Source organism: Gekko japonicus, unplaced genomic scaffold, assembly GCF_001447785.1.
Source record: "Gekko japonicus isolate JY-2015 unplaced genomic scaffold, Gekko_japonicus_V1.1 scaffold397, whole genome shotgun sequence".
NCBI classification, from domain to species: Eukaryota; Metazoa; Chordata; class Lepidosauria; order Squamata; family Gekkonidae; genus Gekko; species Gekko japonicus.
This window is the reverse complement of record NW_015170286.1, coordinates 254,972-273,478: the sequence shown is the minus strand read 5'-3', so window position 1 is coordinate 273,478 and position 18,507 is coordinate 254,972. Positions and strand designations below refer to the sequence as shown.

Here is an 18,507-nt window from a genome sequence, read left to right as displayed (position 1 = left end):
GGCCCCTCATGGGGCTCGGCAGTGGAGCTGCAAGGCCGCCGGCGGCGGCCGGGACCGTTGGGGGCGGGGTGTGTGGCCTTATGACACATTTCCGGTGATGTCAGGAGGTGTGGCCGTATGACACACTTCCGGTGATGTCAGGGGGTGTGGCATATGCTAATGAGTTATGCTAATGAGTTCCCCTAGCTCTTTTTCTACGAAATGACCCCTGAGTTACATGCTTGGAAAATAAATGTGAAAGGTGGATGCTGTTGCAGAATTAATTTTCACTATCAGATCTAAATTTGTTACACAATTTTAAATGTAATTGTGATAACAACAATAAACTGAAAATAAGTTTGTCATAGCAGATCTACAGGAAGTAATAATTAGTAATTCTGAGGCAGAACCTCACTGATCTGTCAAAAGGTACACACCCACAGCCATCTGACTTTAAAAGAAAATACCACGGACGTAAAGGAAAAGCATGCTGTGATGTCTTACCTAGCAAAAGTTTGTTTTTATCTCTACAATCCGGTGTGTTCCATGGATTGTTACAGGAAGCCCAAGGCAGCACATATACAAAGGATGCAAAAAGGTAGAAAAGTGTGTAGCACAATATAATATTATAATATATGGCTATTAGGACAGAGATAATCAGCATAGCAATGCCACAGCCTGAAAAAAAAGAGAAACAGGGAAAATTAGATGCCATCTTCCCTTTGGCTGCTAAAATATACAGTGATCTGAAAACCATCATGAATCTCTCTTCATATATATTTTTACTTTAAAAAATATGTTTTATTCACCTTGCATAGACTCAGTATGTCATACAACCCAATCCTATCCACAATTCAATCAAATTCATAAGAGATCAATCCCAAATAAGTGTACAATGAGCAGCACATATATTTTTATTTGGTAAACACTAAATTAATCCATGGTTGATGTTTAGTGAGCAGTTACTCATCTAATTTGAGACCACGTGTGATTAGTCCTCCAAAGCAGCATTATCTGCATGCAATATCAAAAAGCAAGCACCACAAGCACTCTTAAAATTCACTGCTTTGTTGCAATTTAAGTTTGCCTGTATCCAAAGGGTACCTTTGCATCTTGGTGCGCATCTTGTTCCTCTAAAATAGCAGCTCCCTAAACACAACTTCTACAAGCAAGGATAATGAATGTGCCATATGGTATTCATGAGTTACTCAGCAGCAAATGCAAGTATCCTTACCACATGACACGCATGAGATGCAATAAAAGTCATAGAACAATGGAATGCTCTCCTGCTGGGAAATGCAGGCGAGATTTACGAAAGCAGAAGTGCTGCATTGCTGCTCCATCAGTCAGCCCAAGGTTATCTCAAGGTCAACGTCAGACTGCAGCTCGGAACAGTGACAGCCAGGAGCCATATCTCTCCTGTTTAAGCGGCTGGACAAAGCCTGGGGCGCCTTCCAAACTGCACAGGTTCTTGCTTAGCTCACCTTGTAAGGCAGGGATGGCTTTCCAAACAGACACAGGTCCCTGACTAGCAAACTGCCCCAGAGAAACTTCCAGGAAGAAGATCGGAATCCCAGCCAGAGCCAACATTGTCAGATAGGGGATAAGAAATGCACCTAATGGGAGAGGAGAGGACAGACCTCAGAGACAAAGCAGGAGGCAGCATGGAGCCCTCACCCTTTCCCCTGGTTATCCTCCCTGCTCTTCCTTTTTTGCATTTGCACAGGGCAGAGCTACTATACAACCCTCAGACCGTCACAAAATAGGGCATCTTTTGGGACTGGGAAAGCGTTCCTCTTTAGTGGAGATCCGTTATTGACAGAAGGCAGGGGACCCTCCTGTGAAAAAGGTTGGCGCATTGGTCAGATTGACAGACGGTGTTTTCATGCACCATAAAACCCGTAATGACTACCGAGGCAGAAATGCTTTTCAGGCTGCTTCCCAAAGAACCTGCTCTATGATAGGACCTATTATTTCTTTCCAAGTGAGCTGGTTTAGGAGCACAACTTGTATTTAATACAGGAGACTCCAGCAGCTGGATTCCGGCATGTTTCCTCTGCACGGGAGCGGGCCGATTCCCAGCGCCACGCAGGACTGCGTCTCAGCTCCACAGGACCGGCTTCCAGCTCAAAGGGCAACCCTCGGCCCATTGCAACTGGAGCGAGCCCTCTTGGGTGCTGTGGCCCTGCCTTCGGAACAAATCAGCCGAGGGCCGGGCGGCTCCCCTGCCTCGTTCAGTTCAGCCGCGTCCTGGCCCGTCCCGTCCTCTGGGCCTGTCCGGGAAGGATTCGCCTCGGCAGCGCGTCAGGCCCGGCGGGCTGCGGGGGGGGGAAGTGGCGGCCAGCCTTGCTGCAGGTGGCGAGGCTAATTCAATTAGGGCTAATCAGTCCCCTCATCATCGCCGGCAACTGCGTCTCCCCGCCTCCTCCGGGAGGGGGGGGGGGCGGAAGGGAGAGCCCTGCGGGAAGCCAAGGGATCTGGACTCTCGCATGGAAGAGAAAACGGTTCACGTTTCCGGGCGTTTGATGTCTTTTACGTGGGAGGCTTCCCCGGCGGCTGTGTCGTGATAACTCGGGGGTGGGGGTGGGGCTCAGCCAAGTGAAGGCGCCACGTAGGACGCGCGCAGCTGAACTGGGCCCTGCGCACGTGGCAATCGCCTTCAGGACTAGGCTCTGGCCACGAAGCCCAGAGGAGACCGGAGCTGCCAGGGTGACTCCCGGAGCATGTGCCTGGGCGGCGAACTGCAATCCGATGCACACTCGCCTGCGTGGGGGCAGGGCTGGCCCCAGCTTATTTTGCACCCTAGGCGAGGATCCCTTTTGGCGCCCCCCCCCCCTGCGCCCACCAGTTTTCAAAAATAAATGCATTTTAGGAAGAATGAAAAACACCCACCAATTTTCAAAAATAAATGCATTTTAGGAAGAATGAAAAACACAAATAATCAAGGAACTCCCAGAGTATAGGGCCGGGTTCAGTTTGGCGCCCCTAAGGGCTGTCCTGCTCTAGGCGACCGCCTAGTTCGCCTAGTGAGTGAGCCAGCCCTGCGTGGGGGTAATCCCCATTTCATCCAAGGGGACAATTTTGAAGTAGAGCTGGCCAGGAGGAGTCCGTAAGATCTAAAATCTTCTGTCGAACCCCCGGAATTGGGAGTAAATTGAGTGGGATTTATTCCCAAGTAAAGGCACACGGCCCTGACCTGGATGGCTCAAGGTTCGCCGGGTCACATCAGATCTGGGAAGCGAAACAGTGTTCCCTCTAAGATGAGTTAGTGTGAGCCAGCTCACAGTTCTTTAGCCTCCGGCTCACACTTTTTTTGTCTCAGCTCAGGAAGGAGGGCTCCAGAGCAAACTGATTTCTGCAGGAGCCAAATCGCTCGCTCACAACTTTAATGCCAGCTGCTCACAAAGTAGAATTTTTGCTCACAAGACTCCACGGCTTAGAGGGAAGTCCAGGGTCGCAACGCAAAGGCGGGCAATGGCTAATCCCCTCTAAACGTTTCTTGCTTTGAAAACCCTACGAGGTCGTCATTAATGGAGTTGGCACGGGCACTTTCCGTCAAGTGTGCATCTGGGATTGCAGCCTCTGTACCGAACTCAGCTGCGATCTAGTCAAGCTCCACAGCGGTGGTAGATGTGAAAAACGGCGTAGGCGAAAAGGGTAAATCCTAAAATCCTTTCGGGCAAGATGCTACGGGAGTCGACGAATGACTCCTGGTGCTCTGCAGTAATTATTAACAAGTCTTCCTGGAGTTTTTGAGAAAAGCCAAAGTTTTGCTTGGAAATATCCAAGGGTGTTTTTTTTTGGGGGGGGGGTGTTTAAGGCACTCTTAAACGCCTTTTTCATATATTCCAAAGTATATTTAGAAAAATTTCACCCTAAAAACTATACAGTTGATGTGTATATTAAATCTGAATGGAACTATATGATGCCAACAGTTATTTTCTAGTGCTTCGTATGCGAGCCTGTTTGGGCGGGGTTTAAATCAAATAAATAAATAAATAAGCATAGAAATAATTCGAATGTGTTTCAGGAGGAGTGTAGACTGTGTGGGGCGGGTACCAGTATCTAAATATCGGGAAAACAAAAATAAGCTTTCTTCGGTAATGAAACGGAAATGCTTTCTGATCGATTGGAAAGACATGTCTTTAATTAGGCTGGTATATTTTGCATTTTGTAATCATGAAATACAAAGGGGGACAGTATTAAACAAGGTCTCTCAATGCAATTGTCTGTTTATTTGGAACAAGCCTTCCTGTATTTTTGTTCTGCCACTGTAAAAGCAAAGAGGGGAAAATCCTTTATTAAACTGCTTTCATATCAGAGAAAGTTTTTTTTGTTAAATGGCCAGTGTTTTTTCCTTCCTTTGAGGAATAATTCGAATTAAAAAAATTTAGGCTTATTTACAAATAAAGAGGTTTAAATATATTGAACCAGGATTGGTCTAATATTGATGGATTACCTGTCCAGCCGAACATTTTATTTTATTACATAAAACATCTTAGTTTCTCCACGTGTGTAAACTGGCATCCCGACTCTTTGCAATTCTACTTGGAAAGGGGAAAGCGACCTGGGGAGGGCGCTCTTGAGCGGGCAAGTAGTCGAAAGGGGCCGGGTTAAGCAATCCCTTTCCTCTCCGCCGCGTCCCTCCCTTTCGCTCTTTTCCTTTCAAAATAATTACAGCATCAATCTTCCCTCGCTCCGCTTATTCCGAGATAAACTCTCCTGGAACACGCTGAAAGAATAAAAGAAAGCGAATCTCGCCCTTACAATGAAATTTACTTCTAAAGCAGCATAGGATTGTCTTAATTCTGGTGGGTGAGGCATTGAAAGAAAAGTGACTAATTACTGCAGGTTCTTATGTTCTATTTATAAAGGTTATTCTTTACCAAGACCTTTCTTAGCCGTGTCATAATTCAAAGCAAATGCAACTATTTTGCGTCTTTATGGTATGGCGTATTTGCCGCCGCGGATCCAGAATAACTACCGTACTCGCCTAAGGAATACGGGAATCGCTTCACTCAAAATTATAAACCGGACGAGGAAACCCTGTCCTCTGTCTACTCTTCATCAACCGGATTAGGTAAGATTGTTACGGAGTGCTTTCAAGTTGGGATAGACCTACTTAAGGTGCTCCAGAGCATCTTCGGGAAGTTTCTGTTTTAGGACTTCCCTAGACTCTGCGCAATCCCGTTGCCCTCTGCTCCACCACCCTCCCCTCCTTCACGCTCCCTAATTTGCCGGCGGGTAGTCGATCCAGAAGCCAGTTATGCCCAACGGAACCAGTGTAAATTCAAGCCAAGCCCTCCATTTCTACTGGCTTGTGGATCAAGGCCTCAAGTCTACCCCTTGCGGAGCTGCAGGATGTAAAAAGAGAGGAAAATCCATACCTCCCCCATTCTTAAAGGCCAGGTACGGGAACCTCCAGACATTGCCCAGCCCTACTGCATAACCCACCATGGAGAGGATGAAGTCCAGCTTGCTAGACCAGTTGCCCCGGGCTTTATTCTCATCCCCTTCATCGTCATCCTGATGCAGGGAGACAAAACAGACATATCAGGTTGACCTGGGAACAGCCATGGATGGCAAACAGCAGTCTCAGATCTGGCCACTACCAGATAAAGCAGACAGACATATCAGGTTGACCTGGAAACAGCCATGGATGGCAAACATCAGTCTCAGATCTGGCCACTACCAGATAAAAAGGTCTACAAAAGAAATTCACAGAGAAACTGTTGCAAAAGTGAGAACAGAGCGTTTACATTCGGAGAGAGACCCCCCTATAGAAGCTTAAAAGCTGGAGAGTTTATTGTGGCGGAAGCTGTTGCAAAAGTGAGAATAGCGCGTTTAAATTCGGAGAGAGACCCCCTATAGCAGCTTAAAAGCTGGAGAGTTTATTGTGGCCTGGCTAGGAGTCCGATACAAATTAGGAGCAATCCATGCACATACTTCACTTTAGGCCTCGGTGGGTAACAGATGAGCATGTGAACTTCCTCCACTGATCAACGTCGTGCCCTATCCAGCCACCTGAAATTCAGCCCCTGTCCGTTTTTAGACGTGATTAACTAGGCAAGGGTATGTGTTGTATTACACAAGAGCCCTGCTCATTTTCGGACCACAAGCAGTTTTCAGACTTTCTCCTCCTACGTGTTCAAATCTACCACGTGTGAATCTGGAAGAAAAACCCTGTAACGTTCCCATGTAGGCTTCATACTGGCTTTACAGCATTTAAACCCACATGGAAAGAGCACGCCCTCTGTCCCATGATCACAGTTGGAATAATCCGGCGGAGGGAAAACCAAACCGTGTCAAGGGACTTGGAATGTAATCCCACTCCTTGAATAGGGCTGTGAACGATTAATTAATAACTGGCTCTGAGAGTTCTGGCCACGATTACTCAGGTCGGTTTCCGCCCTGTTCACGTGGCTCTCTGCCATCCCTTAACCCACACCGCTCAACAGTGCTTTCCGCCCTGTTCCATCCCTTAACCCACACCGCTCAACAGTTCCCACGTGGTAAAATTCGCCCTTTAGCCCCGCTCTCATGGAAGAGGTAAATGGGCTCCGCAGGACCATTCGAAGTCAAACGTACGACTGTGCAAATACCCGGGAGACTGGAAATCGTGTTGTAATTATGGTCCTGTGATTCAGGACTACATAATTGCAGTTTAAAACGTGCCAGGAGACCCAGACTCCCATCAATCTGAAGATCACCAGGATACTGAGTAATTATCACCGCGAGCAAGCCAGAGCAGGTCTACTCAGAAGTAAGACCCATGTTATTCAATAGGGAGTGTTTACTCCTAGGAAAGCTCTTTTAGGGACTGAACCCATAGTTTGGCCAGATAAAAATATGGAAAGCTGTTACTCCTCCTCAGTCGGTTCCTGCAAAGGTGGGCAGAGAGTTAAGGTGCCGCCTGGGGGGGGCGAAGGAGAGTCGAACCTCTCCACGCTGTTTTTGACAGCCTTTCTTCCGACGGTGTCAACCGTAGCATTCCCTGCAATAACTGCAAAACTCGGTCACTGAAAACCTAAAGCCCTTCGAAGATCGGTGAATAGACACCAAGCTGTTAAAACACACTTCCAAATGTGCCTAATGTCAGGTGGGGGGGGGGATGGTAGACTCCGGCTTGTTTCCATCATAAACCGCAGAATGAAGGAAACTAAAAACCGAAACCATTCTTCTGAGGTCGCCTTTGCTGGAACTCCTTCAGATGAACCGCTAGACTTTTAAACCGATGTAGCTCAAGCAACTCGACCCTTGAAACGCCTCAGATCTTAGCGGCGAATGTTACCTTGAAACTGAAATCGGCCTGTCACGCACACGTAAAACGGACTTTAGTCGGAATGCAGATTTGCGTTTGATTCAGAAACCTGTCCGGGCTTCCAGACAAGAGCGGGGAAATGCGCCAGGCGCCACCTCTCAATACGGGTCTTGAGGCCGCCTGGGTCTGGAGGTTTAGTCCTCCGAGCCATTAACTCCGGAGCCGAGTAGCAGAAGCCGGATTCCGTCGTGATGCAGGGGGGGGGGGGGGGCTAGTCCGACTGGGCCCTCGAAATGGCTTCGGGCTGGAAGCGCGGCCAGGCTGCTCCTGCCCCTGCCTCTGTCGGTAGCTGTGCTTGTCTCTGCTATTGCTCGGAGAGGCCGCTGTTCTGCCAGGGTACCAGGTGCGCCTTGAGCGCACCAGCCCCATTTCCACACATCATGCCGCAGTGCCCGGGACTTGTTCACTGACCCCAAGTAACGATTGAACTGTCGGAGACGGAGTGATTGATCACTGGGCCCAGCCCGACCCGCGGGGGGGGGGGGCGCTTCGGGGAGAAGGCCTGAGTCGAGTTCGCTCTTTGCTTGGGTGGTTTTGTGGTTGGATTTGCCTTGGTATTGTGTTCCCAGAGGGTGCCTTTTCCAGCCCTCCAATGAAGAAGAGCCAGCGACGTTCAGTGTCAGGCAGGAAGGGTGCACTTCGGGGAGGACTGCAGGCACCCTTCCAAATATGCCTTCTGAACTCGATGGGCCTCTCTTCTCACGCACCTGCCCCTAGCCTATCATGTAGACAAAAGAGTGCCCTGTAGGGCGCATTGTCTTCTGTGGCTGGCATCTCTCCCCCCCCCCCCCCCCCCCCCGGCATCTCTCCCCTCCCCCCCCCCGCCCGCCGCGCTGTCGTTAATGGGGGTGGGAAGCTGTCCTAATTCTCTGGTCTTAGAATATTGGTAAATTCATATTTCTGTATTGCCTTTGGTGGCTGCCATCCCAAGACTGAAGGGTGGGGTCAGAAAGTTTAAAGAGGGGGAAAAAACCACAGTTCTTCAATGTATAGTTTCTTTCTCCATCAAACACATTCAGTGTTTTCCGTCCTTTCCCTGCAGTTCAGTCTAGGAGGACGGTTGTATGTAAAACGAGAGAGCAAGCGAGTGATCCTAAGAATGCTTACACCGAAATAAATCCCAGTGGGCTTAGTGAGTCTACTCCAAGGTGAGCCTGCCTTGAAGTCATAAGGAAGCATTTAGGACTGATGCTGCACCTTTCTTAACAGAGACCGAACTTCCTGGATGATTACCTCTTTATCACCCACGAAAGGCACTCCCCCCTCCCTTCCCTTTTCTTCTTTTATCCCAATAAGGCAAGGTAGTCCAGTGCGGTACTTATCTACTGTTTTCTCTTCTACTTCTATTGAATGCGCCCTACGGCTAGGGCGAGCAAAGCATATTCAGCCTCTCGCTGTGCTATTACCTGGGGTCGAATTGATGGGGGAAAGGGTTTTCACACAGAGAGGGGAAGGTTCTTCATTCAGGACCGCGAATTAGCAGTCCTTACATCTGAACTAAGGGTTTGTCCTGAGACAACATCGTGTGTGGTCATGGTCAACTGCCTTGGTTTCGGTCCCTTTTCAGAGCCTTTGTGCGCGATCAGTCGGAAAGCCAAAGAGTTACAGGGGAATCAAATAACTTACCTCTCCGAGACTGCCAGGCAGGACAGAGGTGTTCCCATCGGTGCCCAAGACCACCGTGCTCTGGCTCAGGGGCACCCAGCCGCCCTTGGCATTGTTTTGCTCCAGGGTGCTCTTCCCAAGGCTTTGATTCGCTGCCCCGTCCGTGCTTTGCAAGGAGGGGATTTTGCAAGGGCCCAGGTTGGCCTGCGCCGCGTTCCCTGCGCTGGGGGTGTTCTGGAGAGGCAAAGGGTCGACGGAGTCTGTGCCGAAGGTGGCGTTGCCTTGCGCGGGGGCCAGTTTGCAGATCCCCACTTTGGTCCTCTCGGCATCGTTTGGTTTGGCTTCGTCAGATGGCAACGTTTGGTTGTCAGCGGAAAGCGCTGTGGCCACCTTGGCTAGCTGCGATGGAACTTGGGAAGGCAGGTGCTGCGGCTGCTCGTTTTCGGGGCTGTTCCGGATCATCCCTGCACCGTCCAGCGGCCCGGTAGCCACCGTCTCGGGGCTGTTGACAAGCTGCTTGCTCATCTCCTTTTGACTGGCATAATCCTACAAGCACAAAGTCACGTTTAAAATGAGAGAAGCTGGGGGGGGGGGAGGTTTTGACTTGGAACAAGAGACTCGTCCCGAAGATAAAATGTGTGTATTGTGATTGCACTGCTTAAGGAGGCTTTGCCGCAGATTCAATTAGGACAGCTCCTGTGTCGGTAAACTTAAGGCATCGCACACTAGGAGAAGTACAGTAAGCTCTAACAATATCAGCGCCTGCAGACCTGCATTTCTAATGGTAGGTAGGATATTCCTTCCAGCTCTCGGCTGGCCAACCTCCTTGATTTTCACATCACGACTGTGGGATGCTCCCTTCCCCTAGCACCATTGTAGAAAGATTCTTTAATTTTACGCCCCATTTCCTTTCTGTCATTCAGCAATGCACACTGGCTGGGGGTGGGGGAGAGAGAAAATCTGTCCTCCGGACAGCTAGTGAGGTATAACTCAACTCAGTTATATTGATTCTGATGTTTCCAACAGTTTTGATGAAAGTCTACAGGAAGCATTACTTGGAGATACTGTTTAGTATAGCAAAAGCTGAATCGCCTGTTCTTATAGACCAGTCCTAAATGTGTACTTAATTTAACGGGGTTTGAAGTGTGCTAAGAACTGGAGCCTTAGCAAACTTGATCTTGATTGACCTAACCTTTAACTTTTTTATCCTGATCCACGCAAATATATATATTAATTTAAATTCCCATGTTAGAACAAACAGAGATGGTGCTGCCATTCTACAGGTTCAGAATTGTTTGTAGAAACATTTTTTCTGAACTCTAAAGAGACAGAAGAATCATTCACTGCAGCTTCTTATATGTATATTAGCCCTTCTATGCCTAAAATTTGCAAAGCTCACATCATCAGTATAAAGGCAATAAATAAGAGAGTTCACTCTTGCTCTGAAATACAGTCCTGCATGCTTCCACTGGCTATAGTATTACGGAGAAGCAGCGTCTGCAGCGGAATGTGGGGTTCAGGACCCTGGATAGTTCCCATCGCCTTACATTCCCTCTCCCATTGCTTATATGCCTAAAATACGTTCCTCTGTTTGATTGCGGATACCTTCAATTTCAGCAGGGACTCTGGACAAACCAATTTAATATCCAATAGGAGATACCCCAACACACACACACACACACACACACACGAACTGCCTATAAAGAACAGAAAAGCAAAAGCCACTTACCATATCAAATAGCATCAGATGGGAACGCTAGAGGTAAAAACAGCAGTACAGGCAAACTGTGTAGACTGGGTTTTGCTCGGGCAAGAGCAAACCTTTCTATACCTCCGTGGGAAAGACTGGGTTTGCGTCAGTGCATAGCAAGGTGCCCTTCGTATGACATTTTCTTGATAATAAGAGTTTGATAAATCATTACCCTTGGATTCGGATTTTAAAGGGACAACCAGAAGCCAGAGCGCCGGCTAGCTGTCACTCGGGCAGCGGCTGGGATTGCGTGTTCGGAGTGACTCATGGGGGGGGGGGGAGTACCTGCTTACTAAACCAAGCCCAGCGAGAGCAGAACTTTCTTGTTGGCAATTAGGAAAAGAACATGTGAGGAACACGTCCTATTGCACCGAGAGCGCAAGCACGAGGAGCAGGAGTCTTCCCCGCCCCCTCTCTCTCCCCCTCCCTTGCCAAAGCCACGCTTGACGTTCGCTTCCAGTCAGAAGCTCTCCGCAAAGAAGGCGGCTGACTATCCCAACCAGGTCTTGCACGTTTTGGTTGCTGTTGTTTTAAGAAGAAGGCACACCGTCTCCACCTCCACCGCCTTCCTACTTTTCACCTGCAGTCGACAGCATTTTGATTTAAGGTTTCAAGAAAGTAAAAAGGGGCAAGGAACCCCCCCCCCCCATTTCCCCGCTTCTGTAGCCTAAACATAACACGGAGGAAATGAACCATTGTCGGGGAAAAGGGTTGGTCTCTATCGAGGTCATCTTCAGTGCAGCTGGGTGGGAGAAATACTCAAATTTGAAGTCTTTCATAGCTGTGTAAGAGAATGCCCACCTTCACTTTTCAGTAAGCGCTCTTTCATTTTCTCCTTGGTGTTTTAGATATGTAAAGGCTTAGATGGGGAATAGAAGAAACCAAAGGAAAGATATATCTTTTGAGGACTTCTTGGACAGGACAGGGTACAAGTTGGCATTCCTTTCTAAGCACGCTGATTAGGGAATGTCCCACTGAAAATAATGCAACATCATTTCAAACAACCAATAGTAAGATCGGTGTACAATCTGATACATAACTGCTTAATGCACATGGAAGACAAAGAAGAGGGTTTTATATATAGATTATATACAGATCCGAGCAAATTTAATCACTTTTAAGGGAGTTCAATGCAGAAACAGCCAATCTTCTATGAAGATCAAGTTTCCGCCCTCCTAGTAAATGATTCGGGCTGACGCATACGTTTTTAGATATTATTACACCTCCGAAAACTACGTGTGCAAACTTGCGAAATGCTCACCTGTCCATTAGATATAGAGACGGTTTCCTGTCCCGTTCCGTGCCTCCAGATGTTTAGCACGGATGTCAGCGGAAGACATTAGCACTTCTTCAGGAACCTTTGAGCCTGATGGAATTCTAACAAGAGTTCAAGTTAGTAGCTTCGCAATTTCTGCCTATATTATCATCGCTCTTCTATCCCTGATTGGAACTGCATCCATTGTCAAGACAATCTTGCCATATCAAACGAAGAGGCATACTTTCTCTCGGCAGAGGTTGATTTTAAATCCCAAAGTGAGAAATGTAATCATTTTGCGAACACTATTTGGAAGACGGCTCCTAGCCTCTCCTACCAGTTCTAGAGATGTATTTTTATTACTTCATTTACCCCACTTTTATCCCCAATGGGGACGCAAAGTGGCTTACAGTATTTCCCCTTCAATTTTATCCTCACAGCAATCCTGTGAGGTAGGGTAGGCTGTGTATGACTAGCCCAAAGTTACCCAGCAGACTTCCATGAAAGAGTGGATAGCCCATTGAAGATCCGTTTAGGATCACGCTCTTAAAGTAGGACAGCCCCCGGGGTTTAAAAATAAACGAGATTTATAAAAGAAATATGAATTAAAATATAACTTGTATATACGTATAACGTTAATCTTAGGTTATAACATATGGAAAAATCTAAAAACCCATCTGTGTCTGGTGAGAAACCCAACTGATGTTATTTGGTATTGTCTGCCTTTCTCACTGAGACTCCTGGCAGATTACATAGGACGAGATATCTAATCAGCAATGTAATAGGACTAGGATTACAGAACTTTAAAAAGCAAAAGTATTCGACACACCGGCGATGTTGAACAGTGCAGAAAATGGTGTTTCATCTGTAGAAAACAATACCGTGAGAACAACGTCTTAAACACGGAGGTAGGGTCCACAGTTCTCTTGCCTTCCCAAACCATTCCCTTATTATACAGCCCTTTATAAAAATTCCCTCCTAAATCCTGAGCCATTCTGTTTTGAACAGTTTGCGGAATGACGCGATTTGGCTACTGCATAAATTAGTTGGCCCTGGAGTCATCCTTCCTGAGCAAAGACAAAAATCTGTGAGCTGGAGGCTGAAAAACTGTGAGCTAGCTCACAGTTCTTGCCTTCCCGAACCATTCCCTTATTATACAGCCCTTTATTAAAAAATTCCCTCCTAAATCCTGAGCTATTCTGTTTTGAACAGTTTGCGGAATGACAGAAGTGCGGGAGGCTTCCTGACCTCCTCGGGCAGGCCATTCCACAAGGCAGGGGCCACAGCAGAGAATGCCTTGCTTCTCAGTGGTGCTGTTCTTTTTTTTTTTGATTTTTCAAAATCAAATGGGACGACGTAGCCGAAAGGAAGAGTAACAACCCCATCCCTGAGGCTGTTGAAGTCAAGGGGTTTAGAAGGGTGTAACTCTGCTTATGACAGCGCTTCTCTTCTGCTATTGAAACCAGGGGGACTTAAAGGTGGAAGAGACCCAATCTTGAATACTTGAATAGGGACTAATATGTCCCGCTGACCTACTGCTTGGGGTTGCACAGTAAGTGTGGCCGTAGGCGGCACTGATATTTGTTCGACAGCAGAACAGGAGCGCCCGTTCACCTCGGTTTCAGCTCTTAAGATTCCACCGCCCCACGCCCCCTCCCACCTCGGTCTCAGTCGTGCCTTGAGGTACAGTAAACGACAAGCCATCAAGGCGAAGCGATTTTTAAAATAGAGCTTGATTGGCTGGGCAGGAGACATTTAAAGGGGGGGAGGCTTGGTGTGGTCACTCCTACTGTGCCATCTTAAGCAAAGTTAAGTCCATTGACTTCAAAGGACTTAGAAGGGGGTAAACTCGGTTTAGGACGGAACATGGTCAGATTTCCAGTATTCTGCTCTCTTGACATAACAAGAAAACAAGAGCCAGTCTGGTGTAGTGGTTAGGTGTGCGGACTCTAATCTGGGAGAACCGGGTTTGATTCCCCACTCCTCCACTTGCACCTGCTGATGTGACCTCGGGTCAGTCACAAGCTCTGGCACAGCTGTCCTTGAGAAAGAGCAGTTTGTGTCAGAGCTCTCTCAGCCCCACCCACCTCACAGGGTGTCTGTTGTGGGGAGGGGAAGGGAAAAGAGTTTGTAAGCCGCTCTGAGACCCCAAGGGAAGGGCGGGGTATAAATCCAATCTCTTCTTCTTCTTCTTCTTCTTGATTTCCGTGAAAAAGGTCCTAGTAAGAATGTCGGTCGCACACCCGAGCAACACGTTGTAGGGTTTCCGTCCGCCCGGAATCCGTTCTGAAGAACCAGGTTGCCACTTTCTTGAAAGGTAACCAAGGAGCCGAACCCGGTGAGTGTTCTCTTTACGCAGGGCCGTCTGCGCACGTGTGGTGCCTCCCGCTGCAAACGGAAGCGTGTCGTTTTAAGCACCCCCGGCGTGCGTCTTTCTCGTTTGACACCCAGCTCTGCGTCCCTCGGCCAAGCGAGAGTTGCCCTCTCGCCCACTCGCCTTGGCCGAGAACTGCCCACCAGCTTGTTCGGTTGCGCTTAGAAAAGGGTGGCCAGGAAGGGCTGTAAAGCATCACGAATGACGGCGAAGAGACGCAGCGCGGGCCTCTCCTCTCAGTGTGGCGTCGCGTCCGGGCCGAAAGGGCCTTCGACGTCGACAGCTTCTGTCCGGAGCCCGGGACGGACGGACGGAGGGGGGGCCGTGGGGGGAGCCATTGCCCGCCCGCCCCCTTGCGTCAGATGGGGAACCATCGATCCCAGCGGTCCTGGGGCATCAGCGCAGTCATCTTATGAGTCTGAAGGGCTACTGCAAAGGGCCAAGAAGACTCGTGTCCGGAGGGCTTTAAAAAAACATAAAAACCCCAAACGCCCCTCCCCCTTTTATGTAAACCGCTTTCCCTTTTGAGGGCAAGAAGGGCGGGCAGCTGCGGGGCCGGGGGGGGGGGCGGGCTGGCTGGCTCCGACCCGCGTCATCCCGCCCGCCCCAGCTTCGGAGCCAAAAGGGCGGCGAGAAAGCGCCAAGCTGCGGCCGGTGCCTGCCGGGTCCGGAGGAGCTTCGGGGCCGCCGGCTCTGCAGCTGCCCGCCCTGCAGGCTGCGGGCGAGTCGGGGGCGCCGAGCGTCGATTCCGGGACCTCGAGCCGACCCGGGCGGAGGGGGCAGAGGCGAGGCGAGAGAGGAGCGGGCGAGGCAGTGCTTGGATGGGGAACAAGGCGAGGCGCCGCCGGGACTGGCACTCTCCGGGACGCCGCCGCGGTGGGACCCGCCCTCGCTTAGCCCGGCAGCGTTTCCTCGCGGAAAGCGGACTCGCATTCTGCACATGCTCTTTGGCGCACGAAATCCCGGGTGTTCGGGATGCCTCTCCACCTCTCACAACAACCCTTGAGAGACGGACTGTGCTCTTTTTGCAGCATCCCCGTATCGGGGTGCCGACTTGAAATGGCCGTGTTGGGAAGGGACTGCTACGTGCATCCCCCCCCCTCCTCCTGCTGCAGCTGCTGCCAAGAACTGCCAAAGAAAGCAGCAGCAGCAGCAGCATGAGAACCATGTCCTGAGCCCTACTGCATTTGTTTTGCTGGTAACAAAATCCAAACCACCACTCCAACCCTTCTGCAGCAATACTTGCTGGCCCTAGAAGCCAACGCATGAGAAAGTTCCAGCTCAGGATCAGCACCTCCCGGCGGGGAGAGAAACCTGTGCCGGCCAGCATGCAGATTGCAGCTATGGAGCTGGTTTTGTGACTTCACCAGCCCTAGTACAGACTGCGTCATGGTCGGAGAGCTGCAGATCTCGCAAAGACTGTAACAGGCATTGGAAGCTGAATGACACTCAGAGCCGGTACCTGGAGCTGCCAGGCCTTGCTTTCTGCATCAAACATTTGAGACTCGTTTAATAGTCTATGATCCTCACCTGCATAGCCCCGGCTAGCCCACTCTCGTCAGAAGCTATGCAGGGGTGGTCAGTATTTGGACGGAAGACCACCAAGCAACACACAGAGGCAGGCAATTGGCAAAACCACCTCCTGCCTTGAAAACCCTGAGAGGGGTTGCCATAAGTCAGATGTGGCTTGATGGCAAGAAAAACAGCCTATGAGCATTGGATGCTAACAGCACTTCTGAAGTGGAGTTGTTGAATTGATCAGGAGCTTGGATAGAAGTGATTGGTGCAGAGAAAGGCATAAATATAATGAATATTTTAAAAATTATTCCCAGGGTTTGACCAGGGACATGAAATGTGTAATCTTATCTCAACCCAGACTTCTCTTTCTGTAGACTACTCTGGCTTTCTCCAACATTTCGTCAAACAATAGGAATAGCAGCAATTACCCAGACTTCATTCAATAGGGAGAAAACAGCGAGTTGCTTAGATTTTACATATATAATTGCTTAGGTGTAGCTCAATGAATGCTCCACTGTACATATTTGGCATCCTCACCAGATTATGATTCCACTTTTACCAAACTATGGAACCTGATGGGGGGGGGGTTAACCACAACAATTGAGGACGTTTAAGTCTGTAATATAAATAAAGCCTACATTTCAAGCCATCTACTTGCGTGAAATATGTTATTAATGTTTTAATTACTTTGATGTTTTTATGAATGATGTACATCACTCAGAGCCCTGGACTGCAGGGATTGGATGCTTAACAAATAAAATGAGTTTTGAAGCTCAAGCAAGTATCTTTTCTCTGCTCAGACTGTATTCTCATCAAATTAGATCAAGTGAATCCATTCTTTCTCTCAACAGAATAAGTAAGACCCTTTCCATACATTAGTGTAGATACATACTGTCTTACCATCTCTTTTTTTTGGGGCTGGGGGGTTTAACCACAACAATTGAAGACGTTTAAGTCTGTAATATAAATAAAGCCTACATTTCAAGCCATCTAGTGAATCCATTCTTTCTCTCAACAGATTAAGTAAGACCCTTTCCATACATTAGTGGAGATACATACTGTCTTACCATCTCTTTTTCCAATGGCTCAAGAAAGGAGTTGGGTGATCATCTGATTCCTCTCCTTATGGAAGTCCCCATCTTGCATAGCTTTTTGGCCATCCGAGTCTTGTGTTTGCCAGCATAGCCCCCTGGGGACACTAGAAAAGCTGTAGGATTTAACCCACAGTACGCCAGTCAGATAGTTGGTGCTACCAGATAATACAGGGGATAATCTCTGTTATAGTGGATAAATTCTGCCCCTGCTGATAGGGTAGGCTGTCTGTTTGGTAAAGCATCCGTGGCCCTGATATAGCCCTGGAAAAGCCCATATAATAGCAGTTATGGGCACCATGTGCAAACCAATCATTTGCACACATGATTCCCCATCAATATCCTGTCTGTAAGTGAATCAGTGAGAGAGATAATGTGGGTATTTATTATTTGCCTCTCCTGAACTCTTGATATGCACCTTTTTATTCCTAGTCTGTGGCAGTGTCTGCAGTCTCTTTAAAAAAGGAAACACGTCCTCCTGGAGCAATTCCCCACTCTCTGGCCTCCTGTTTGCAGTGATAATCGTTTCCCTACGCTGAAGCAGAACTGATTGTAAATCTGCATCTATCACTGCAGCAGCCATTCAGATTGAATTAACAAGTCACTACAGCCTTAATTACTTTGTCAAAGATGAAAAATAGTAATTGATCTTGTCCTGGATCAGCTCATTTCTCCCCCTTCCCCCCTCACTATCCCACTCTACTCCACAGATAAGCAAATAAATAAAAGGGGGGGGGGCAGATTCCATGGACACAGGAGCTGGAAAGGAAGTCTTACTGTCAAGCTGCATAAGATGGAAAGACTGGGAAAGGATGGATGTCCTGCTTCAGTGGGGCCACCCTGAGTCTGCTTTGGCGAGGAGGGCGGGGTATACATTGAATGAATAAATAAATAATAAAATGTTGGGGAAAGAACTGACTGGCTGCTGTGAGATATTTGGAGGAAGAAAATACACACACCTCCCTCCCTTTAGTCTATGGTTTAGTTGACTTGCTTGCAAGATATTTTCAGTGCTACCACAGTAATGCAGATGTACTGCTTTAATGCACTCTACTTGGGATGGTATGGGCCAATTTCTCTCCCCCACACACACTTTATTCAATATGAAAAAATAGCATTACAATCAATCAACTATAGTAGAATAAACCAAAAGTCATAACATTTAACTCACAGAATGTTTCTTATAACTATCAACAAAACATAACAAGAAAACCAACAGAACCCAGTAAGATAACGTTCCTGAAATAAAGAGGCTCTGGGCCAGGTTCTAATGGATTTGTATACAAGTGGCCCTGTTTTTAGAGAGGAAATAAGGAAGTGTTTTGGTCCCTTCTAGATTTATTAATCATTGTCAGAATAGATGAATTCATGCAATGAAAGCAAGTAGGGCCTTTATTACCCACATTTAAGTCCCCTTGAGTTTGCTTATGCTCTCTTTCATTGAAATCAATGGAATGTATAATAAATGTATACTAGTAACAACACACCTTTATAGAAGAGATGATCGCAAGTATGTGCATTACAAGTAGGCTTTAATTTAGTTCTATCCAGAATTTAATTACTAATTGGGTACAAAAAGTATTTCCTTTCTGAACCTTTCCCCCGTCAGCTTCA

The 18,507-nt window shown here is 48.0% G+C and overlaps 1 protein-coding gene across 1 annotated transcript in view; it reads right to left on the bottom strand.

Annotated features, from left to right (window-relative positions):
• SLC6A5 (solute carrier family 6 (neurotransmitter transporter), member 5) overlaps positions 1–9,430 on the bottom strand; it is a 95,958-nt gene extending 86,528 nt beyond the window's left edge. The window contains exons 1-4 of the mRNA XM_015417870.1: positions 8,927–9,430; positions 5,367–5,505; positions 1,464–1,595; positions 484–657 (exon numbers count right to left, since the gene is read on the bottom strand). Coding sequence (XP_015273356.1) covers positions 484–657; positions 1,464–1,595; positions 5,367–5,505; positions 8,927–9,430 — 949 coding nt within the window. The remainder of the gene's footprint in view (positions 1–483; positions 658–1,463; positions 1,596–5,366; positions 5,506–8,926) is intronic.
• Positions 9,431–18,507: the final 9,077 nt, after the last annotated feature.